Source organism: Indicator indicator, chromosome 6 (genome assembly GCF_027791375.1).
Source record: "Indicator indicator isolate 239-I01 chromosome 6, UM_Iind_1.1, whole genome shotgun sequence".
In the NCBI taxonomy this organism is placed as follows: Eukaryota; Metazoa; Chordata; class Aves; order Piciformes; family Indicatoridae; genus Indicator; species Indicator indicator.
This window is the reverse complement of record NC_072015.1, coordinates 14670734-14696598: the sequence shown is the minus strand read 5'-3', so window position 1 is coordinate 14696598 and position 25865 is coordinate 14670734. Positions and strand designations below refer to the sequence as shown.

At 39.0% G+C, this 25865-nt stretch overlaps 1 protein-coding gene across 1 annotated transcript in view; it reads right to left on the bottom strand.

Moving 5' to 3' along the window:
- Positions 1 to 25466, bottom strand: part of EXOC2 (exocyst complex component 2) — a 90551-nt gene extending 65085 nt beyond the window's left edge. Inside the window, exons 1-9 of the mRNA XM_054381832.1 lie at positions 25349 to 25466; positions 20348 to 20524; positions 18928 to 19054; positions 11159 to 11272; positions 10782 to 10906; positions 6367 to 6447; positions 2252 to 2397; positions 2068 to 2149; positions 1473 to 1575 (exon numbers count right to left, since the gene is read on the bottom strand). Coding sequence (XP_054237807.1) covers positions 1473 to 1575; positions 2068 to 2149; positions 2252 to 2397; positions 6367 to 6447; positions 10782 to 10906; positions 11159 to 11272; positions 18928 to 19054; positions 20348 to 20524; positions 25349 to 25466 — 1073 coding nt within the window. The remainder of the gene's footprint in view (positions 1 to 1472; positions 1576 to 2067; positions 2150 to 2251; positions 2398 to 6366; positions 6448 to 10781; positions 10907 to 11158; positions 11273 to 18927; positions 19055 to 20347; positions 20525 to 25348) is intronic.
- Between the last annotated feature and the right edge of the window lie 399 nt (positions 25467 to 25865).

Sequence of the window (25865 nt, the reverse complement as noted above, 5' to 3'; positions counted from 1 at the left end):
AGTAGGCACTCTGCACATTCTGCGTTCGGCAGTGGGGGCAGTTGCTGGGCTGTCTGGCTGCTGTTTCTTCTTCTCTTCTGGCTGAAGATAACACACTGACCTTGGCAGCTAAGTTAACAACTTTCTGCTTAACTAACTCTGCTTCTCTGTCCAGGGGGGTCTGGGGGGAAGCTCCTCGGAGAGAGAGAGGCTCCTTTGGGAAAGTCCCCTTGGGGGGAAGCAAAGGGAGATCGGTTGTGCTTTTCTGTTGATTGTATATATTTGTGAATGTTGTGAATTTTGTATATTTGTACATATTCATTGCATTTCATTGTAGATTTTAGACTTTGCTTGTAAATACAGCTTTTCATTTGCTTCCAGACTGAGCTAGCCTGGTTATTGTTGGTGGGGGGGGAATTTCAGCTCACACCAACATACTCAGACTTAGATATTGGGCATACACAAGATAAATGCACAAAGGAAGAAAAAGAAGGTTTGTGCAAATGATTTTACAGTCCAGATTTTGATGACTTCCTCTTAGCTGAAGTGCTCTGGAGAGAACCTTCCTCACACCTCACCTCCAGAAGACTCACGATAGTATAACCACATTACTACACCTAGAGTGGTGGAACTAATTTAATTACTGTCTGCTGGGATTATGTTAATTTGTCAATTTGTTAGAACTAAATTATTCCACACCTGTGCACTTTGTGCTGTGCAGCTGGGTCTGGTTAAGTGTACAAAACATTGCAGACCTCACACAAATGCCAGAGTGTTGAGGATACTTTTCACACAACATGTTTGGGCTACGTCTTTTAAGGTAACTGATACAAAGTCAAGCCACACAAGTAACACCCAAAACTCAAGAGCTTCTGAAATAAATACATTGAATGTTCCAGAACACTCTGAAGTTTGGCTCCAAGGATCACAAAGCGAATTAATACCTATCAGTACAACATCCAACCAGCTCATGCCAGTACACCTACAACAGACTTTGACAACAGCTTTGTGAATGACAGAAGATCTAGGAATTTCAGTGAAAACTGGGGAACTGGTTCATGTTCAGGAAATATAAATGAACTACGTTATTTAGGCTGAGTAGTAAAACAAAAACCAAACTTAAACGAGAGTCTGGCTTAAAAACTCCTTACTATCTGACTGAGAATGACTGCTTTTCAACAGCAAGTCAAGATAAAGCATAAAGCAAGGTAATAATTAATCTGTTTTGAGATCTGCAACATGTGAGTAACGCTTCAGACACAGCTTTCACTATGATGGTTTGGAGAAAGCAACAGAATCTAAACTAGTTTGCTCTTCAAGAACTTTTTCAATCATCAAGTACCAATTCATCACAATTATAAAATCTCAAATACTCTACTTACAGCTTTAAAATAAGTATGGAAATCATAATACAACCAGTCACCACCTTGTTTAGGAAAAAATTTAAATACACATCTAACACCACATGCTAAAGACACTAGTGAAATGATTACCTTATATAACGTTTCTGATCATGCAATGTTGATGGAGTTTCAAGCAGCTTATCCAACAGAAGCTCTCTTAAATCTTCAATCCTGGTTTCAACTTCAGCATAATCTAGGAGTAGGGAGAGGAAATAAATCCAATGCATGCCTTCAGCAGCGGTACAAACTGGAACTTATGCTATTTTTCTAAGACAGTAGACACTGCTGGAGTTCATGTGGAAATCAATAGAACTCATTTTGTAACAAGCCACATCTGAAAGCTGTGTATACAAGAGTTCTGCAAGAACAGAAAAAGGACTGCAAAGTCTCTCCAGCAATATGCCAGTGAAAGATACCTCAAGACACATTTTAATTACTGTGACTTTTTTTAATGTCCAGGAATACCAAGCTGTAATCAATAAATAAAATTGGCTGCAATTTCACATTGCTCAGAAAACCTCTAGAAATACTGCTTAGAGTCATTGCTTCCTACAAATCTGTAATTTTTAGGGATTAAAATGCCTGTAAAAGCCACATAAAACTCTTTAGACTATTGTGTGTTTTTTAGCCTTTAAGAAAGAAAGAAAAAAAAAGGCAGCAGCAAACAACAAAACCTACTTCTTACATTTTTTGAATACTTGAACCTCTGTCTTTCCAAAGAGTGACTTGGCTTTTTCGTAGTCATTAATAACCACATCATAATCGCCCTTTAAAAAAAAACCAACAAACAACAAACATTTATATTTGTCAAGAAAAAGGCAACAGGCTGATTTCAGAGAAGTATTTTTGAGGATTACAGAGGATTATACCTTCTGGATATTTCTTTCAATATTCAAGGGAAGGTTGAAAAGAAATTTGAACCGCTGAAGAACATTAAGTGCGTTTCTTGTTGAATCAGCTTTGTCCTTACGACCCAGCACTTCTTGGAATAAAGTGTCTGCTGTGTTGCTGGCTCCTGGTTTAAAAATGGTGAAAATGAAATGCAGAGTAAGTAATCAGTTCAAATGACACCCAGATCTTCCTCATTTTAATGAGTCATTCAAGTTATTTTACAGCAAATGAGTAACTATTGCTAAATTTCTAGGGTCGTTAGTCCAACTGTGTTAACTTTTTACAACGGATGAAACACAATTTCAAAGCAAACCACTTACCATTTTCATGTGGTAAGACCCCTGTGCAATTAAAAACAACCACTCTTCCCCATTTCCAACTTTTAACTTGACTGTAGATACTTTATAGCTTGCTTTGGCTCCAGCTCTGCATTTCACAACTAAATTATGCAGCTCAGGATATGGAAGAAGCCACAGAAAGTTTTCTTTCTCAAAAATGGATAAATTCCGTGATATTAATTAATGTCACAACTCTAAGATTTATCATTGGGGTTTGCAAACAATGTTTTAGGTGTTTAAATTAAGTCTTTAAAATTAACAACAATATTTGACATCTGAATTACTTAAAAGTACCAATGGTTAAGACAAAGGCATGGCTGAAAATAGTCTAATTCACTGCTGGCTGCAACAGAACGAATATGAATTGTCTTCATGTCACACTAAGTCTCACTGGCTTTGTCACCAACAGCATCAACTGCGTGAAACTGTTGAACAAGGATGAAGTTTCTATACTGTCTGACTATCCTTCAATAAATACAGCCTTTTCTATCCAGCCTAAAAAACATTAGAATGTTTTGCAAGAAGGCTCATTTCCCCACACAGCGTAACGGAGTTCCATTTACAGGAGGGCAGATTTACACTGCACGCAACTATTGGCGTTTTTCAACTCATGACTTATTTTTAATTAACACACACATGCACAAAAAGGAGAAAAAAAAAAGTGGAATTGTTTTGACCTTTTTTGATTGTTGCGTGTAGCAGTTTCTCCATTATCTGGTCTGGTGACTATACTTTAAGCAAAGATGAAGCCAGTTACATCAGTCTCGCTGGGTGGCTCGCATGCCATTTTCCCCCGTCAGCACCGTGGGTGGCCGGCTCATGTTAAAAGTAGTCTTTGTAAAATAATTGTTATAGCTAAATAATGTTTAAACTCTGCTGAAATTTTGAAGCCTTGATTTAAAAAGAGCTCTGTCAAGGCAACTCTTTCTGCTGCATGCTATTTAACCTAGCAGACTTTAATCCATGAAGGAGAAACGTGCAGTGCAAACAGCTAGCTGGCCACTGACATACAAAGTATGATTTTTTTTTTCTTGAGGTTACAATTAATTCTTGTTTGGTAAATCCTTCTAGCAAGCAACATTTGTTTTGTTTGAATTCATATATTGTTTGTCCATTCTTTTAACAGCCAGGAAGTAATGTACTAAATTTGGGAATTAAGGTTACATCCACAAAATGTTGGATTTAGCTCAATGCAAATGTTTTTAAATGGCAACTGAGAATTGTAGGACAGTGATTTTCCACCTTTAGTTTAATGCTACATGTCTTCATCTTTCTATGGATTCATTTACTGTAGAAATCCTCAATTCAAGTAAAAAGTAAAATATTTCATTTTTTTTAAGGGTACTTTCTCTGTTTTACATAGAAATTGAAATATATCAGATTATTCATTATTGTCTAAATGACATTCAGTACTTTACACAAAAAGGTCTGTCTTTTTAAACTGAAAATACTGTAACATTTCTTCCCTCCTTAGTCCTCTAAATCCTTTATACATCAACACTAGCCCTTGATTAGTGACTAAAACCCATATAATCCATGAGTAAAAATTCAGGTCCATGTTGACTCACTCTGTTGTCAAAATAGATGATTCGTTTACTTACTGTGTGCATTTCTCATTTTATTTGAAACTAAAGCTCTAGCTACCCACTTGTCTTTCACAGAACCTGACAAAACCCCCCCAAAATGGCACCTTATGGATCCTCCTTTAAGATACAATGCATGTCACCAAGAATTGTAACACACCATGCTTTTTAAATCTGCATTTAGTAGCTTGTTTAGCAATTAAATGAGCAATTTAGGAAGAGTCCAAGTGTTTGTAATTCCACCTATAACACCAGATTGCGCTTCTGCTATCCCACACCAACTCAGTCCAATAATTTGGAATGCTCTTAATATGCATTGAGATGTTGTGGAAAGCATTTTTATTCTCAGGATTTGGGATCAAGCTCACACCACCAATTCTCTCTCAAAATACGAACCTACAGTCCAGAAAAATCTAAAATTCAACTAGAGATTCGAAGTAATTTCTGAAAGCAGCCCCTGTTACTCAAGGATTATGGAAGCTTTTCAATGGTCAGACGAGAAACAAAGCTTTGATCCTAAACTCCTTTGCATAATATTATTTATTCTTTTTAAATCCTTGTATTCCTATTTCCCTGCCTCTCCCCCATGTCATGACTTGCAAAGCACCAGGAGGAAAGCAGCCAATTCTTTCCTCAGCAGAGCCAAACTTAATACCACTCTGAAGTGCCTGGCACAGGTTCCTCAACAGACCCAGATGAAAAAAATGCATTATCTGCATACAGACTGTAGCCACCAGATACCTCATGGAATAGTGAGTACATATTATAGTTGATTTGTCTCAGATTAGTGCATGGAGAGAAATGTCACGGACCTGTATTTTTGCTTTTTTACTTCAGGTCTGTCACACAATTTTCTCTGTCCAACAAATCTGTGCTTAGTGCACAACATGGAATAAAAACAGAGCACTGATGATTGCACTGGCAAACTTCAGCAAATGCTTTTTTTCTCTTAACCTACATATATCAAACATTCTGCACATAGACACACACCATAGTCTTCATATAGGTTTTTGTGGGTGGTTTTGGTTGGGTTGTTTTGATAATTGTGGTGGGTTGTTGTTGTATTTTTGTTTTGTTTTTCCTTTTTTTCATTTGTTGGTTTTGTTTGTGGGTTGTTGTTTTGTGGGTTTGGGTTTTCTGTTTGTTTTGTTTTGTTTTTTTTGGTGTGGGAATAAGATGAAGGAATAACAATAATCAAACCATACCTTTATTGTGAGCATTAATGAATCTCTGCTGAAAAAAGAGCTAGAGCTATTCCTAAAACCCCCTGCTCTCTTTGTGCTCCCCACACAAACACACATACAGTTGCTGCTTTCTTCATGCCAGAGAAGAAAAACAGTGAACTTCCATGTCACTGTCTTGATTTCATAAAACACACTCAGCCTTTCCAACACTGAGTCAGCTATCTGCATGTCATTCTTGCTTATTGATACAGCAGTAAGGGAAACATCCCTTCCTCTGTGAAAAAAATCACAATGAAACAAAGTCAAATTATCTTGGCTGAAGTCCCAGAGTTAAAAAAAAAGAAGAAAAAAAGGACTTTTTTGATCTGATGAAACAAACCCAAGTGCAGCACATTCAAGCTCTCTCTCAATGCAAGCCTACAGCTAATAGAGCGAGAGAAAAGGAAGCACTGACAGCTTGACTTTCAAAGGTTTTAAGTCACAGAATTGCAGGATGCCAGGTTGTAAGGGACCTCAAGGATCATCTGGTCCAGCCTTTGAATATTGATTCCAAGTAGCTCAAATGGTAGAATATTAATTGGAAAATACTCTCTTAATAGCCTTTGTTATTGCAAACAGTTTATTTTGGGGTTGGTTTTCCCTCTTTTACTCAAACTTAGCCCTGGTATTTAGCTTCATTCATGCTTTCACTATTCTGTTTATTCATACAGCTCCTCTGTTTTCTTTGTCCACTCAAAATTAAGATGCCACCACAATTCATTTAAAGTAAATGTCTTAGGACATCTTTGTTTTATCTGTTATCAGAAGCATTGTTGAAACTCACAGCAAAAGCTGCTGCTTATTTCCCAAGCTGGGTTATCACACCCCAAAATCACCACGATCACACAGGATGGTTTCTACTTTCCATCATACTCCTAGGAATACATTCAAGCACTTGTTAGAAAGCCCAAAGTCCATAAATAGTTGCTGCTGGAAGGACAAAACTCACTGTTCAGTACATTCTCCAGTTTTTGCGTCATGGATCCTTCCACTTTTTCCGTTCCGTCCGCTTCCAGTTTTTGATGGATGGCTGGAATAAAGTGTCTCGTTAAAACGCAGGCCGTTTTACTAGGTGGGAATACATTACATCAAAGTGACACTTTTAAACATTTTTAAAATTAAAAATAAAGTGTTATTTTTCTTGTTGGACATAAGAAAAAAATACAAACAGGCTTCATGGCAGCAGAGTCTAGTGGAAGACAGGGCTTGGAGCCAGATGTTGCAGCATTTTAACTATTGCTTTGACACAGGCTCTATCTTCTTGAACAAGAAAGTAACAGTTAAGGAGAAAAAAAAAATACATGCAGAATAATGCCAATTAGGTCTCCTGTAGAAGAAGTACCAATTCAGTTGAGTATTCTGAAAACCAAGTACCATTTAAGCATAAAATACCTTTGCTCTGTAAGGCAACATTTTTACACTGATCTCACCAAAAAGGAATTACCAATAACTAAAGGGCAGAGTCTCATGAGGAACTTGGATGGCCCTGAAATTAAGTGCTAGAATGCTTCCCTCTACCTTACTTGTTCTAATCTATGAAAATGCACTCTCAAAACACACATCAGAGAAGGACAGAGTAGTTTGGGACAGAAGGGGCCTTAAATATCATCTACTTCAAATCCCCCTGCCATGGGCAGGGAACACCTCCTTACTAGACCAGCTTGCTCAAGGCCCCATCCAACCTGACTTAGAACACTTCCAAGCTTGGAGCCTCCACAACTTCTCCAGGCAACCTGTTTCAGAGCCTCACCACCCTCTTGAGAAGAATTTCTTCCCAATGTCTACTAAATCTAGCTTCTTCCAGTTTGAAGAACTCTGCTTCAACAGAGCATCTTCATTCAGATTGGTGATGGAGCTATACTTCTGCTTCCCCACTCTTACACAGTCTTCCTTCCCTCCTATTCCCTGTTCAGTACAATGAGCAAAGCTCATTGTTTCTTTTTACCTTTCTGGGTTTTTTGTTTGTTTGTTTGCTTTGGTTTGGGTTTTTGTTGTTTATTTTTGTTAAGGTAGTATTTCTGCATATATGCACACAGAATACACAAAACAATTATTTGAAGATAGGATATTTCATTCAAATTGTTAATCTGTTAACACATGTAAAATCTGCTCTATCAAACAGCCACCAGTTCCTGCTGTTCTAGATAAAATTAAGGCTTCTAAAAGCCCCTCCTACTGCTTCCTGCTGGTTCTCAGTAGAATGAAGCTAAGCTACCCCTGAAAACAGTGACACTCAGGGCACACAGCTTTGAAACCAGGCTCCCAGTTGTCCCACCTTACCTTGTTTTGGTTTGCATGGCAGGTCAACCCAGCTGGATTCTTGTAAGATGAGACAAACAAAATTACACACCCCATGAGTGTACTTGATTTGCTCCAGAATTCAATTCATTGGGGGATTCTCAAGCTAGTCTAAAATACACATGCACACAGAGATGTCCTCACCAACTAGTTTTCTCCACCGTGCCATCCCTTACTTGCCCATGCTGTGTAGATGCAAATTAAGAATGAGCGAACAAGGACAGAAATTACCTTTAGTCAGGCAGCCCTTTGGCCTCACCTTTTAGTTTCTAAGATTCCTAAGCTGGCTCAGAACTGATACAGATCTAGGGGGTTCCTCTGGTTTAGATTTAGAGAAAATTAATTTCACAGACATAATGGCAACAGAATGATCCTGGATCACTCATGCTCAGCCTAGAATGGACCTGAGGGAAGGGAATGTGAAAAAAACCTGTTCTAGATAAAGGAAAAAAAGCAACAAAAAAAACTCAAATGCTGACCCAGATAAAGGATCATCTCAGCTAGGTAAGCGTTATCATAGCTTATACATAACATAAGGTATTAGACAAAAAGCCAAGTGCTGTCCAAGTTCCCCATCTCACCCTGCTATTCCCAGAGGCCACACATCTAAGCAAGAGTGGACAGGGTAAAGAGGAACAGTGCTATAATAGCTGGCAGTGCTGGTTTTGTACAGATTTTCTGAAAATCATGTAAAACATGTATGTAGTTATACCTGCACAAGAAGAATTCATTGTGCCTGATCTGAATCTAAATTTGTTCAACATATCCATGTCTCAAATACAACACAGCATTTTCTTTACTTGCCAGTATAGATGTCATATTTGGTTTTGCATAATTGAGTGACTGAAGTGGTCATTTCCCTATTTATTTTTTTTTCCTTTCTGCAGCCTCAGGCTCTTTGTGAAGATCACTTCTGAAAAAGCCTATTCAAAGGAAGTTAATTTGTTAACTTTCCAAAGACTCCTGTGTGGGACACGACTTGCTCAGGACAATAAACCCCTAACTTGTCTACAACCACATAAACAACAGCCCTTCTAGGAATGCAACTATGTAGGTTGCAATCAGTATTATGGGAAAATAAATCAGCTGAACTCCCCATTGCTGACAAGTGGGTCAAGTTGAGGTGAGGCAGTTCCCCCCAGCTCAGTTTACAGCTCTCTTCAGCTGACGAAACAAACTTCCTGTGGAACATCTTGTCTAAAGCGAAGCCACTGTCAGACTGTCAGCAGAGAGACATGAGGGTCTGACAAGGCAATTCTTGTTTTCCAGAAAATTAAACCAAAGAAACCAAGGTCCTGGCCTGTTTAATTTCTTCTTTTCTTAGTAAACAGCTAATAAACCATAAAATAAACCAAACTTCTCAGACAGCTTTTTATGTTTTTTGTTTCCTACTTGTGAAAATATTAATGCTCATTTAAATGTGCACCTAAGGGGGTCTCTGGGAGGAAGACTTGAATAAGCCACTTTGGTTACAGACAAAATCTGATACCAAGAACTACAGGAGTCATCCCACGGTTTGAGCTCATAGTTTAGCTAAAAGACTGCACTGATAAACCCTAATTTTAGGTAAAAACAGCACTCTGATAAAAAGATGCTAAATAATATTATAGCTATTATAAATTGAGAACATGGCAGTTAGGGAAATAAACTAGTTTGCTTTCCCTATCATTATCTCATTAATGTTTTTTACATTCCTGCTTGCTGACTCCACAATTATCAGGAAATGAGTCTCTAAATGCAAGAAGCCTACAGATGAAAAAAATCACTCATTTATGCTCAGTCCTTCAAAACCTCACAACATTTATGGTTTGCATACTCCTAAGTATTTGCTGGTCCAAAGAAACAATATTACAAGACAATACATGTCTACCAGCACTACTCTTTACCCACAGCAGTAATTTTTTGGAAACAAAACTCTGAATCTTCTTAAGAGCATTTGATACTCTATATGCAAAGCAGAATTGGTTGTGTAAAAAGTCACTCTTTACTATTTGTTCAGGATTATTTAAGATTTTGAACTGTTTCAGGAAAATCAGGATTTCAACACACAGAATCCCAGCAGGGTGGGCACTGGAAGGAACCTGTAGAGATCATGGAGTCCAAGGCCCCTGCCAAAGCAGGGTCACCCACAGCATGCTGTCCAGAAACACAATGTCCAGGCAGATTTGGAATCTCCTCCAGAGAAGACGACTCCACAACCTCTCTGGACAGCCTGCTCCAGGACTCAGACACCCTCACAGCAAAGAAGTTTTTCCTCATCCTCAGAAGGACCCTTCTGGGTTCCAGCTGGTGCCCGTTGTCCCTTGTCCACCAAGCAGCACTGAGTTTTTCCTAGCATGTAATAAAACCTCATCTTAAAAAAAAGTTCCTATATGCCAAATGCTGATTCTTTTTAATGCCTTTTTCTATGACTACCACCACACTCTTTAATATTTATGTTATCTTTTAATGCTTCTGTTATTGAGCCTGAATAGATTTAGGTCAGGTTTTACCAAAATTGATCAGTAATAGGTCAGTTGCAGTGGACTGATAAAGACTTGTTTTTTTCCCACAGGATAAAAAAAATCAAGAGATATCTCAAGAAGAGGTGTTCCCTACCAAAGGATGTTTGCACTGGAGGAAAAAGTTCTCCTCTTAAAATTTCCCAAATGAGTGTGTATTGTATTTTCCCTATGGCAAGTCAGAGGGTACTGGCTATCCATATCAATGTTACAGCCTGACTATGGGATAAGACATAATAAAATCAAGTTTTTAACTTCTTACAGTTTGTAAGTCATCTCAATATGATCTCCAGTTTAACATTTTCTCTCTCTTTGGGATTTGTGGTCTAAGAAGGCCAAATGCCTCCAGCTCCTGTAAGATATTTGGTGCCACCTTTTGTGAATTTACCACAATGACCAGCTAGCCAGTCCCAGCTTGTGGTCAACACAGCACAGATTTTGGGCTCATTATACACCTGAAGAAGAGACTGTGAAAAAAAATAATGCTTTTCACATTAAGTTCAACCATACACACAGATACTATCTTTTTTTTATACTGTATTTAGTAAGTGTGAAGAATCTTTACCTGACAGGGCATCTTGTGCTTCAAAAAACGTACTGAGACCTCCTTTGACATAGGCCAGGCTCCCCTCATTTTTCTTATTGGCTTGTTTCTTCAAGTTTACAACTGCTGTTTTGAGTTGATCAAAACTGAAAACAGATATGAAAACATCCATGGCATTCAAACAACCAGTAAGCTCAGCTCCTGAATCAATGGCACAAGACGCCTGGAAAATAAAGCCAGCTACTATTGCAGCAACTGTTAGGGACTGAGGAATTGCTAAGGAGAGTGCTTCTCAATAATGATGATTTACTCTTAGTTGAAAGAGTGTTAGGATTAAACTATAGAGCAAAATGGATTAACTTGCATTTAAAACAACTGCTTACACAAGAGCAACAAACCTTGTTGTTGAGTGATTCTCAATCAGGTACCAGGCAGCAGAGAAGTTTTCACTTGTGAAATCAGCACTCATGCCAGGAAACAGTGCCTCTAAATCTTTCTGAGGAAATCTGCCTCTGAAAAAGGAATGTTTGTTTCTTCAGTGAGACATGTTCCCATCAACAGCTTACAATTCAAAGTGTCACATAAAAAAGAAAACACCAAACCCAAAAAACCCAACAAAAAAACCCAACACAAAAAAATCACCACCAAAAAAACCAAATTATGTTCCAACAAGAGGTAAGTAAGACTAAACATGTATCTTGTCATGAAATTAAATCTGGTTTTACAAACACATGTAGTATGACTGGGGAAAAAAAAAAAAAGAGTGAAATCTAACCTAAGTAAAACTGATTTTACCATTTTAGTTGCACCATTACACAACAGCAATGTTGTCTGTACAAAATGCTTCTAAAGAAAGAACTGTTGGCTTCACAGAATAAGACCAGACAGACTCACCGTGGTACTACTAATACTCAAAGACAGAACCATAAAAGCTGAGTACAGGAGAATGAACACCTCCCTGTTCCTGCTGGCCACAGTGCTTCTAATACAAGCCACTGCTATTGGCTTTCTTGACCACCTGGGCACGCTGCTGACTCCCTGAAAGAAGGTTGGAGCAAGGTGGTTGTTGGTCTTGTCTCCCTAATAACAAGTTATAGGACAAAAGGAATGGCCTCAAGTTGCATCAGGGGAGGTTTAGGTTGGATATTAGAAGAAACTTCTTCACTGAAAGTGTTCTCAAAGAGTGGAACAGGCTCCCAAGGGAGGTGGTTCAATCTCCATTCCTGGAGGTATTTAAAAGACATATAGACGTGATGCTGAGGGACATGTTTTAGCCCCAGACTTAGTAGAGTCAGGTAATGGTTGGACTCGATGATCTTACGGTCTTTGCCAACCTAAATGCAAGTGCATGAAAAAGTACAAATCCACAGAAACAGAAGTTGTTTTCCCTACGTTTCTGTGCGTACCCAACTGACCATTAGCACTGGCATGCACAAGGCCCTGCATACATAATGCCAGAGCACAAAAGTCTTTCCTCAGCAGCACCTGATTACAGCAGGGGCATGAAACTATAAGACAAGAAAAAACAACGACAACAATCTCAAGATGCAAGGAAAAGCAATGATAGACATGAAATGTGGAGAGATGGAAAAAACAGCATGAAAAACAAACCTAGCAAATAAAAATGAAGGTCCTAGAATTTCTGTGTTTAAAGTAAAAATGTTAATATAAAAATATATAAAGGTAGATAGTGAAATTCAGGTTTAGAAATGACCTGAAATCTCCTGAATGCCAGTTAGTGAACAGAAAATGCTGATGGATGTAATGAGGAAAAGAAAGTTTCCTTTATTCCTTCTTTAAAAACATTTTAATATACCTTAGTTTTCACTGACAGCAGTCAAAGGTGCCCAGGAGGCACCTGAATTTGCAGGATAGAACTTCACAGGTGATACATGGCACAGCTCTCCAAAAAAGCTCTTATATTACAGATTCACAGACTGCACTGGGTTGGAAGGGACCCTCAAATGTCATCTTCTCCAACCCCCACTCATGGTGGCATCTTGTGGGCAACTACAATTTCTACCTCCAAAAAGACTCAGACCTCCAGCACAAGCACTATGTAAGTGCAGGCACACAATACAGAAGCAGGATTTTGTTCAGATTTTTTTCAGTTTCAATATATTCCCCCCAGGAGCCAAAAGAAACAGATACACTCAGACAGACCATTACCAAATGCTACTTATTACTGCAAGATTACAAGACATGTGAGTGACAGCTTAAGCTTATGCATGAGCTATACAATTCCTAGGGGAGAAAGCTCAACTCTTTCATATACATAGGGAGAGATAAAATTCAATAATTTAGCTTGGGATGTAATAAATTCCTGCAAATGAGTTTTGCCCATAGACAGACGGACAGAAATGAAGGGAAGGGTTTTTTTTCAGTTTGGTGCTTGACTGCATTGAAAAGTTCTTGTGAGCTTTTTTTCCCAGCAGCTGTATTCATGCAGAACCATAAATTATCAATGCATTATGGGTGCTTTTATCTGTGCAGACATATTTTAGATGTAGTCACAACAGAGCAGAAACATGAATGTGAATGTGTGCAGTATGTTAACAGCATGTCATACTCTGTGCTGCAGTATCCTTACTTTTATCATCAATGTCAGCAGTAGTTTTTCCACTAACAGATACCAGGAGCTTGGGATGACTTGCTGCAGCTGTCTTCTCAACAAGAGGTTCAGACTGAAGGCAACTGCATGACTAAAATGCCTGGCCAGATGTAGCTAAGAAGAGACTGATTCCACAGACACACAAGTTCGTTTCATTAGCTTCCATTAGCAAATTAAATAAGCCAGTCCTGGGAAGTTGTTCTCATGAAAACTCGCGTAATGTTTACTTCTAAACAAGCACATCTGTGACTTGAGGAACTTTCTGCTCTGCTCGTTCCAGCATTATGGAGTGAATATGAATTAGGAGCAAGAGCTGAGACCACATTGACACGCAATGAAACTGCCGATGGTTGTTCTCTTGAATTGCTCTTTGTATAAGAATCACCTCAGGGAGCAACTCTGAATCCTTCAAGCACTGATTAAAAAGCAATCACTGCAAAAGAAGCTGGGAACCACAAATTGAATCCAGAAAACCTCAGAAACAGGAGAGGTGGTTTACCATCTCTGACAGCTCTACATAGGCTCCCCAGGGAGGTGGTTTAAAAGACACAGACATGCGGTGCTGAGGTACATGGTTTAGAACCAGACTTGGTAGAGTTGGATAACGGTTGGACTCAATGACCTTAAAAATCTCTTCCAACCAAAATGATTCTATGATTTCATTACCTTTAGAAGTTTAGCAAAGGCATGTGTTGGATGTATACAGTTGGACTTTCTGCTAGGCAGACTGTTTTATTTAAAACACAGCCAGGCCTGGTACTAGCCCTACAGTGAACATGTTAAAGTAGACTGATTTCATCCATCAGTGATAACTTTAAATCCAGTAATTGAGATTTCAGATATCATTTATATTCATGAGGACTATCATAAAAATAAATGTGGTTTCAAGTCATTGCACACTCACTTCCCTCAAACATATTTTGACCCTATCCCACACAGTCATGCAGCATTAGAGGTAGTGGTCCTCGCACGTGCATGGCGTGCACATCTACTGTGGATTCCAAACACAGAGGTTACAACCAATTCACCTGCACACACAGAATCCCAGATTGGTTTGGGTTGGAATGGACCTTTAAAGGTCACCTAGTCAAACCCTCCTGCAGACAGCAGGGACATCAACTGGATGAGATTTCTCAGAGCCCCTGACCTTGGATGGTTCTAGGGATGAGGCATCTACCACCTCTTTGGGCAACTTGGGCCAGGGTCTCACGACCCTCACTATAAAATATTGCTTCCTTAGATCTAGCTCAAACCTCCTCTCACATATGCCCATCAATACAAATCCTTCCCACCACTACCCTAAACTTCAGGTTCTGTATAGTCTGATAAGAAATGTGATAAAATTTATCATCTCTTACAAATTCTACTACAGAACTTTTGCACATGCAGAGCATTTCTGTTCTCCAAAGGTTTAAGGATCTCCATGGGTAGTCATCTCAAAGCAGTCACAGGTCAGTAACAGCAACAAAGTGCAATGGGTGCTCATGAACCCAGCACCCAGCTAGGCTCACAACAAGCTGGAATTGTTCTCTAAAAGTTATCCTGCTCCCACAGTTTCAGAACCTCATAGTGTACTTTGTCAGCACACATGACAGTGTTTGAAGCTTTAAGGCAGGTCCCAGAACAGGATACAGCCACCAAAAAGGTAACTTGAACCTCAATTCCACAGGATTTTGTAGGTCAAAAGGAGCAACTTTAAATAAACACAGATTCTGAATAGCAACCAGCATAAAACAGCTCCATCTCAAGCTGCTGTCAACTCCTTGCTCTGTGTGTACCAGCCAAGCTTTGCAGCAGCTGTGCTGTGTTAGTAAGACATACAAGACCAGCATAAGGGACATGGGAGTAGACTAAACATGACAAATCAGAAGGTGTTAACAAAGGAGAGACCCTCCCAACAGCAGAAAGAAAAGGATGCACTCTGGCAACTACTCCTAATAGTGTTGAGTTTGTCAGAAACAGGACAACAAAATGACAACTCTGAAAAATGGCAGAGCATGGTAAGAAATCTGCTAAGGCATGGTACGTAGCTGCAATGGATGCATCAGCCTTAAAAGCAGTAAGTGTTACTTTATTTTTTATCATCATAAACTAGGACTGTACACTACTCTATAATGCATCCACCTTCTACAATTTTTCCTCATTCACCTCTGTGGTAGAGTCTCTACCAACCCCTTACACTGACCACATCTCCATACAAGCCACTTAAAACCACATCAATCCCATCCTGGGTTGCAGCCCCGGCAGTGTGAGCAGCAGGTCATGGGAGGGGACTCTGCCCTTCTGCTCTGCTGATACCCCACCTGCAGTGCAGGGTCCAGCTCTGCAGTCCTCTGCACAGAAGGGATGTGGACCTGTTGGAGTGAGGCCAGAGAAAGCCACCACAATGATGTGACAGTGAAACCCCTCTGCTGTGAGGACAGGTTGAGAGTTGGAGTTGTTGAACCTAGAGAAGAGAAGGCTCTGGGGAGACCTTTTTGTGGTCTTCCAGTACTTAAAGGGACCAGTAAGAAAGATGGGGGCAGACATTTTAACAGGGCCTGTTCTGACAGTAGGAGGGGTTATGGTTTTAAACTAAAAGAGGGGGATTTAGACCAGATAGAAGGAAGAAATGTTTTACACTGAGGTGAGATACTGGCACAGGTTGGTCAGAGAGGTGGTAGATGCTCCAATCCTGGAAACCTTCCAATGAGGCTGTCTGGGGCTCTGAGTAACCTACTATAGTTCCAGACATCCCTGCTGGCTGCAGAACAGTTGGATTAGATATCCTTTCAAGGTCCCTTCCAACCCAAACCAGTTTATGCCTCTATGAAATAAAATACCCAAGCCTCCAGAAGCTTTTTCCTGACCTCCTGGCAGCAGCTGGCATTTACCATTAGGTGGCAGCGTAGGCTCAGCTCTTCCCTGCTCCAGATGGACAGTTTTGGAAGCTGGCGTGGGAAGAGGAAAGCATCTGTGTTGAGTGGGTGGATGCAGAAGTATGTGGAATGTGCTTAGCATGTCAGCAGTTGCTTTCATGTAGGAGATGGATCCACCATCATGACCTCTGCTACATGCGAAATGACAAACACGCTTCAAAAACATCCTAACCACCACTGGATCTGGCTGTGGTTCCTACTTCGCAGAGAATGGATTTTCTTAGCCTGGCTCACTAGCTGGAGGAGGCAGGGAACCTTTGATTGAGCAAGGACTTGTGCAGGAGTGAAAAAAAGTATGTGGAGTATCTGACCTAGTAATTAATTCACAAGTCTTATGTTGATCTAAATTTTCCACCGACAGATGTCAAACAATGCCTTTATGGAACAGGCAGCACATACTCTCCAAGAACTGTTCAAAATGCTGAGCAACCCTACAATGGTAGCACATAACCTGCCAGCCTGCTCTTGTAACAGCTCTAAACTGCTGAACCTAACCCGAGTGCTGCAACATCAATGTTTATGTCAGCATTTTCATACCAAGCTTCTGTACTTCTCAGAGTGGGCAAACGACTCTTTTCCTTCCTAAAAGCTATTCAAGCCTTCTTTAAGGGTTTCTGGCTACATCTGTCCAATACCACAGCCAGGAATATTCCTTGGAGAGGAATGTGACAGAGGATTTGCTTTGCACTTAAAGCCAGCATAAAGGATGTTGATAGACAACTAAAGCTTTGTATCAACCTTCAGTCCATTCTAAAAATGTTAATGCTAGAGTTCAAACCTTTTGAATATCTCTCTTCTAGTGTGATGAATACTTCAGAGCACACACACACAATATGCACTAAGTGGCAGCAACGTGAAATAACTCATCTAACTGCATCAACTCTGTTTTAAAAGATGACAAACAACTCTTAGCAAGGCAGGAAAACAAACATGTGCAAACGTCCTCTACCAACACATTTTTGACTTTAAGGATCACCACTAAAGCATAACAATCAGTGAGTTCAAGTCCGATTACAATATAAATGATTTTATTATTTAACAAGCGAGATCCTCAGTTAGTTGTATGGCACAAGGACAGCAATTAATTCTTGGGCAATAGGAAGTATTTATCAGCCAGAAATTTTGTGTACTTGTTCAGCTTGCAGGCTAAAAGTTGATGGCTTGCACACTGTGTACACATAGAACACTGGAAATATCTTGACTATGTACAAACTAGGAGGATATCCATAGTCTTTATCCTGCATCCTTGCAACATTTCAATATGAAAAGAGAATTCTAGTGCATATATTGTTCTTCCTACAATACATCTCATCAATTATTTCTTACAAGTATTTGACAGATGGTAAAATCATTAAGAAGACTCATTTGGACTGAGAAGATAGACTTGTCAAGGAAGAACAAACAAAGGAATACAGTCAAATGCCAAAAATATATCACTAGGATAAAGGAATCAAGCCCATCTCTGCAGAATAACAAGCAATCATGCCAGCAGCCTGAGTGTCAAGCCAGGAGAATCAGCTAACAAGCCACTCACTGCTGGTTGACAATCCAGCACCCTGGTCAAAAGGATTATTATGGGTCTTTTAACAATAAAACAGGGGCTGGGAGAGTGAAGGAGACACAAGTCTACTAGTTAGAAGCTGGAATGAAGAGTCCTGGCATCCATGTTATAATAAGGCTGGAAAACCAGAGAAGATGAAAGAAGGACCTGTCAGTAGCTGTGTCAGAGGCTGGAGAATGGTACTTGGAGATAAAAATAATTCACCTTATTACAAAAATTCGGTTAGTACTTTAAAAAGAAAGAAAAATACATAGTCAAAGTAGGAAAGATGCAAAGTCAGAGGCTGGATAGTGATGCTGGATCCATTAGAAATCCCATAGAGATTTTGGGAAGGTGCAGTTTCTCCACCATAAGAAGGTAACAACTGGCACTGCAGGCTTTCTCCACTGCACTCCTGCTTACAAACAGAATATTCAGCAGGTGAGATCTCTAGTAACTGTTTAATTTTAAATAACCTTTGGCTTTAGTAGAACTGGTGTCCTGATCAAGAGAAATATTATTGCTCATTTTATTTCTAGGAGTTGGGCAGGTTTGGAGCCCTAAAGGCGTCCCACTTAAAGCCCTCTAATTCCATTTATCATTCACCAGAAAGTTTCTATTTCAGACAAAAACATGTCATAAATTCCACGATACTTATGAACAAAAGTCATCTCTGGGTTGGAAAATAGTATTACTATTTCAATAACAAACTAGTTGATGATAATTCACATTTTACAGTGCAATTTTAGCAACCCATGGCAATCTAAACATCCTTAAAAGCCCTGTGAAACTCCAATGCAACAGTGAGTATTCCATAATGTCGATATATAAATCCAGAGCCCGAGGTTATTTACCAATCCTTAAAATCTAAACATCTCTGGGGTTCTATAAATCACAATTTTAGGTTATCTACAGTTCTAACTGATGATCTAAACACCAACAACTCTCGAGTACCAAACAGCATCCCAACAGCTAATACAGTGTGTGTATTTTAAAATCTTTCGCTGCCCCATAAACCATTAAACTTCTCTGGAATTCACAAATGGCACAAATCAAGAAAACCACTAAAAAAGTGGATTAAAGGCATTTGGTACTCACTTGTCTATCTCAATACCAAGTGGATTAGCCGGACGCAGGGACAAGGGGGGAATCCCTTTGTTCCTATCAGTGCGCATGTCATAATAGTTCATTTCATCCACCCAGACAGCAGACGGATCCAAGATACCTAGGGAAAACAAAGCACAGATCCTTAAAACAACAAGGGCCTTCCAGCACCATCAGCTTCTGACATGCTGAATTAATTTGAGAAATCCTGATAAATATAAAATGCATGCCTAGGTAATATACTGGAAGATACATGACAAAACAACCTGGATGCAATTATGCTACATTATTTTATTATAGCTGCTGAAATGGCGCTCGTGGCTTGGCGTCAAGCGTTACTCTCTGACACAGGGCACAGTTTCAGGTAAATTAAGAGCATTTTCCTGATCACAGAGTATTTTTCAGTGTCTGTCCAAGCCTTGCCATCCCTTACTTCCAAAATGAGCAGTTACCTGGAGATGGTTTTACTTGCACGTTTTAGGGACAATTCTTTTTCTCTGTGCCACTCACTAACCAAAACTAAGTGAATTTTGGCTGTATTCCAAGATGGATGAGACAAAGGACACAGGGCTGTTTCCAAAGCCTTTATCACAATGTATGGAAGCGAGGCACAACATTGACCTCAAAATGCATCCAAGAATACTCCAGTTCTCCTCTTCCATCACCAAAAGCTTGACAGTGCAACATTTGCACTTGATTCACCTTTCTGTAATTAAGTTCTTAGCACATCTTGGCAGACACCATGCTAACTGAACCACAGAGAAGAAAAGCCTCAAGCAGTTCCTGTGGGAAGCCCTATGTTAGAAAAGAGAACTACCCAGTTTCATCAATGGGCTGTTCTGAAAAAAGCCATTTCAATCCAGAGGGTATTTAGGCTGGATTCTACGTGAAGCAAAGGTCCTAGACTGCTTGGCAACATTATTTTAATGGTTAAGCATCTCATGAGAAATCCTTAAGACTTTCTGTCTTGCAGGATGGTTTGAATTACAAGTAAGAAACAGCACTGAGGACTCTACTTTTTTTCAGGGATTAACTATCAGCTCAGGATTTAGGTGTAAAGCTCATGAGCTGACTTATATTTTGTATTTATCTGGTACGCTTAAGAGTCATTACTGAAGCTGTTCTGAATATTACTTTTACCATCTTAGAAGTTTAATACTGTTCCTTACAGAGAAATAAAGGGCTACTTTTCCTAAGTCACTGAGGGGTTAATCAGGACACTGAGATAGGATTAGTTTCATGTATACCATCAATTTATCTATGTATAAATTTGCACATTTTACTGATATACTGAGGGTTTTTTTCTAGACAATTGAAGACTGGTCCTGAAATAGATCCATTTTAAACATACATTTTAAAGAGGTGCTCAGTCACCTTATCAAAGTAAACAGATGAATTTGAACAAGGAAAATACCTATTTTTTCAGGTTTAAGCAGTTTGAAGGATACTGTTGAAGTTCCTCTGCCACCAGACTTAGTAGTTACAATAATGTCTCCCTTGTCGTTTTTAGCCTGCCCGACTCGGCACACAATTTTACTGGCAGACATCCACTCAGCAGTTAGCAGACAGTTGTGCCCACAGATTGTTAAACCTGGGAAAAAGACAATAAGAAATATTTCACTGTGAATAGAAGTACCTTTTGAAATTGTGCATTACAAAAACATTCACGATGCCTCATTTATTTTACATAAATTCACGACCCTTCTGCAGTCCCTTAGGGCCAACTACACTGACAGTCACAAGTTCACTTTTCAGATGTTCCTTAGGTGACTTCAGGACTTTTGGCCCACTGACACTTCATGTGCTGCTCAAAACTTACTTTAACCTCTTCCACCAGTTTTGGGCCACAGCAACTTTGACTTCATATTGTACAATAGATCTTCTGTTTGCCAGACACCAGAGAACTGCTGTTCAATATCGTACTTACATCAAGCTTCCAAACTGAAAAAAAATCTTTCCTAAGTTCACAGCAAAAAATTAAAAAAGAAGATCTGCAAAATGTTCACAATGAACAATGTTTCTTTAGCTCTACATGTTTAGCTGTACTTTTGGGGACACACAAGGATTTCTGGGTAAAAAAAAGTATTAATTGACAACTACTCTGTCCTGGTCTCTCCTTTACAAAATCCATGATGCAAGACTGATTCTGCTGAATAAACTGCCCTTGTATGAAGGAACAGTTCATGTCTTTCCCTTTCTAAGCTTCCTCATAACAGAAGTACAAATGATAAACTATGAAATCAAAATACAAAACATTTTAACCATGAAGCTGTCTCACAGGAAAAGGTGAATTAAAATACATCAAACTTTAACAGTTAAATACATCTCTTAACACAGAAGAGTCAAGGTACACCTTAATATATGATTCAAGGCTTCCTGAGGCTTCATGTCCAATTAGTTTGAGCATTTCATCAATGTGATTCTGGTCAGCCTGGGACTCTGGATGCTGCAACAGATGGCTTGTTTTCTCATATCTAGAACAATTACATTCCAGATTCCTAATCAGATTTCTGTTGTTCTGAAGAACTGACAAGATCCTAACTTAGGAGAACAACTTCCTTAGGTCCTTCTGAAATGAAGCCTTACCTAAAAACATTTTTTGCCTGCTGTCCAAAAGGACACTCCTATACTAGTGTTGGCTGTCCTGGAGTATAAATTAGTCAGGCACAGCAGTCCGTCCCTCTTGGCCTGGCTTTTGTTTTTACTTTATAGAAAGCTCAGAACAATTTAAAAAATACTCAACAGACAGAAAAGGGTCAGTGTTAAGTGGCTCAGCACCAAAGCCTCACACTTACTTTTTCTCACAATGTAAGTCTCTGACATTACCCAGCAGACAAATTTGGCAGTTTTCATCGTTGTCAGATGTAAAAATGCCTTGCTCCCTGCCAAAAACTATTGTGAAAACAAGGAGCAAAAAATAAAAAACCAGAAAGGCACCGAATTGTGTTACAACTGAGAGTGATGTGACTGCAGCAAGGACGCTAGATCTGGTTCTTAAAAGATTCCTGAAGGGGAAGGGGAGAGCAAAATAGTATACATAAACCAAAAACCTCTTAAAATACAAAAATATTTCATCTATTATTTATTTGCAACCTCTTAATCGGGCTACATTTTATTTTTCAGAGACAAAGGAAAACATAACACATTTATGAAGCACTGGTTTTAACCTGAGGATGTTTTCACATCTCTTCTAGTTTTATAACATCTCTTCACGATTTATGTTAGCAACTTCTCTGAAGGAAAAAAACAGACTGTGGTAGAAACTAAGACTAACTGAAGTAGTTTGTCTGAACCATCCACAGAGGATTTCATCCCGAAATTTTAAAGGTCTGAATTTATGCTTAAACTAAGTAATACTTTAAAATCATGATCTGAGCTGTAGCAATTTAGTAGGGTAAACATTTTTGGACAACTGTTTTAAAGATCCTTGTGTCGATTATATTCTACTTAAGAGATTCCTAAAGCAGACAGGACCACAAAATCTGACACTCCTGAAATGGAGCTTTTGTCTGCATCTTAAAAATGCAAAGAAAATAAGTCTATATTAACACTTTCTACACCACCCTAAATAGAGTAATGGCATAAGACAATTTCCAAAATGACTAAAGCCACGTTGGTGAAGGTCATAAAACATATTTTCCTCCAGAGAAGAAACTTCCCTTTAAATAACATTACATTTTAATCTGTTGCATGGTACAAAGATCCTTGAGAACATTACAACGAGGTTCTAGCTTTTATGTGCCTTTCAATTAACAGGCACAAGTAATTCTCTTATGGAGGCTTCCCAAATTTCATTATGCTTATACTTTATATATAATTATATATAATTTTACAATGCCTACAAAATACAGCTGAAAATGTCTTAAAGACAAACTAAATGTTACAGGTATTTCCTGGACTGGACTTTTTGTACCATGAGCTATAGAACTACAAACAAAGAGTTGAGTTGATTTGATTTCAAAGACAAAGATTACCAGTAGGCCCTCTCCTAAATGAGACAAAAAAGTCTGTTCTTCTATCACGTGATATTCTGTTTGTACATATTAAAAAGTTTCTTGCTTTTCATTTTACTCTAACACAAAGAGCAGATTATAAACCGTAACTCTCAGTTCAGCTTGCATCAATCTCATGCCTACAAGGCTCACTTTTGCAAGTACTTCCATTCAAGTCACAGGGAATATTTACATGCTTCATTTAACCGTGAAAAGAAATAGTTACATATCTGGAGCCTTAGTCACTCACTGAAGGAAGCCGAGAACTGAGCTAAGGAAACAAAAATTAAAAATAAAACATGGATTGTCTTATTTCTACCTCAAAGCATGAGATTATCAGCAGCTATGTGATACTAAAGTGACTCTCAAAAACAATACGACAAAAAAAACCCTTAGCAGCTAGTCAGCTGTAATAGTGAAGCACAGTTCAGGAGATGTCTTCCTTCCAAAAATCCAGCACTGATCATTTCTAAGAGGATTGAACTAATGAATCAACCACATTAACACAGAGAAATACACTGACCTCTAACATCATCAGTTATTTGATTATTTCTCAGTAAAGATTTCTTAGTGTACTACAATCTTGTCTAGCAGCTCAGAAAAATCCTAATTCCCCTTCTGAGAGGCAGCAAACAGAAGAAAAGGGGAATCTTAAGCTTGGCCATAAAGTTCATTGTGGTGACCAAGATGGAATTTGGGAATCTTGGTTTACAGCCACGAAGTGAAAAATTGTTTCTAGCAAAGCCAAACAAAATTCCAATGGACTTCAGAGGAGTCACAATTCCACAACATATTAGATAAATTGTCTCTAAAATGAACACTGAATTACACATATGATCAACTTACAAAAGAAATAAGGGAAATTCCAGCAACTGGAGTTAACTTGGATTTCCAGAAGATTTGACCAGGAAAATGAGCTCTAGGGTATGAGCTTCAAAGGGTTAAACAGCTTGTTAAGATAGAAATAATGTCACACTAAATGGCGTATTTTCGCTCAGGAAAAGTTTCCACAGGGTATGTGCTGGGATTGCTTATGTTCAATGTATTCCTAAATAAGATGAAAAGGTTAAAGTTTGCTGATGTTAATCTATTCAGAATGTAAAGACTAAAAACAAGGAAAAACATGGGACAGTTCTTATGAGACTGTGTGGATGCACCATAATGGGGAGACCTTGTTGCTTTTTACAGCTACCTGAAAGGAGGTTGTAGTCAGGTGGGGGTCAGCCTCCTCTCCCAAGTAACAAGTGACAGGACAAGAGGAAATGGCCTCAGATTACACCAGAGGAGCCTCAGGTTGGACATTAGGAAAAACTGTGTTACGAAAGAGTTGTCAGGCATTGGAACAAACTGCCCAGGGAGGTGGTGGAACCACTATCCCTGGAGGTGTTCAAAAAACATGTAGACATGGAACTTCAGATCATGGTTTAGTGGGCATGGAGGTGCTGGATTCATGGCTGGAGTTGATGATCTTTTCCAACCTTAATGATTTTCTGATGTAGATGCTATAAAACAGCAGCTGAAATTCAACAATAGCATGATGCACACAGAGAAAACCTTGACTACTTGCCCCCAGGCATTAAATCATGGGACTATAACAGGCTGAATAACAAAAAATAGCTCAGTGCTTACTAGGTGTTACAGAGAAAACTGAATCCCATGGAAGAAATACAAAACAAAAGTGAGGATACAGCATTGTGCTCAGTGCATTCACCTCCCAAACACTACATGTAACCAAGCTGACCTTCACCCCTGCCTGGTAGTGATTGACTGAAAAGCAACAAGAAAGGTCAGAGACACAGAAAATTTAAGAACTTTTCAACCTGGAAAAGAGACAACAAAGCAGTGATCAGCAAAGTGTGTATGGTCAGGGGAGTCAGATAAAATTGCTTGTTGCCTCTTTAGGAAAAGAGTTGTGATGAGTTAGATACAGTTGGTACATTAAAATCAAAACAGCAAAGGAAATGACTTCACAGAACATGTAGTTAAATCACTGAACCTTTGAAACTTTGTCAGAACTGCTCAGATACACTAACTCAAGGACTAGTGATGCTCAGTGACCACCTCAATCCATTGAAAACACAGAATTCTGATAGGAAAGGCTCCATGCTGAAATTCTCAGTGCCTGGGAAAGCAACAAAAGAGCATCTCATACATCTACCTTCCTTTAGGACATTCCCACAGGCATTCATTCTTCATGTTCAGTACAGGATACTAAGCCTGGCTAAGTGTTCATCTAGTAAAGTAAGGTCACTCTGATTAATACATATTGGACTGCATCCTTGAATTTAGGGATTCAAGGGCATATCTGTGCAAAGGGCATTCCTCGCAGCATAGATTTTGCCAGTCAAAAGAATCCTCTCTCATCATATCCTGAATGTGACCTTCTACAGTCTCAAAAGTACGTTGTTGTTTTTAAAACTTACCTATGAGGTCTGTTGGCCCAGTCCCCAAATTTTCTCCTCTAATTGTCACTTTTGTCCATGAGATGCCTTCATTGGGAGAGATGCCTGTGACGAGCGGGGGCTGCCGTGCTCGAGACATGATGTCTATTCAGCTGTTGAGAGCCAAGTTGCTTTTTACCTGTTCAGCAAGAAACAATCATTTAAAAAACCAATAATTACATTAGGTAAAAAAAAAATAACAAAAAGCTTTTAAGTTGTTCTAAAATGGTAGAGAAATACGAACATAAATATGGAACATCACTCAAAGCCTCTTTGCCACAGTCATAAACTCATCAAGAATATCTACACCTCTTTTGCTAAATTAAGTCAAGGTCTAGTTCTGAGCTGTGAATAAAATCATGTTCAGAAAAATAGTAAACCTTCAAATGCTTAATGAACTTATATACACTCTCTGACTCGTTTGTGTTATAATTCAAAAGGAGCCTATTCAATGCTCTGTTAGTGAGGACTCCACCACTTCCCTTAAGGAGGTTATTTC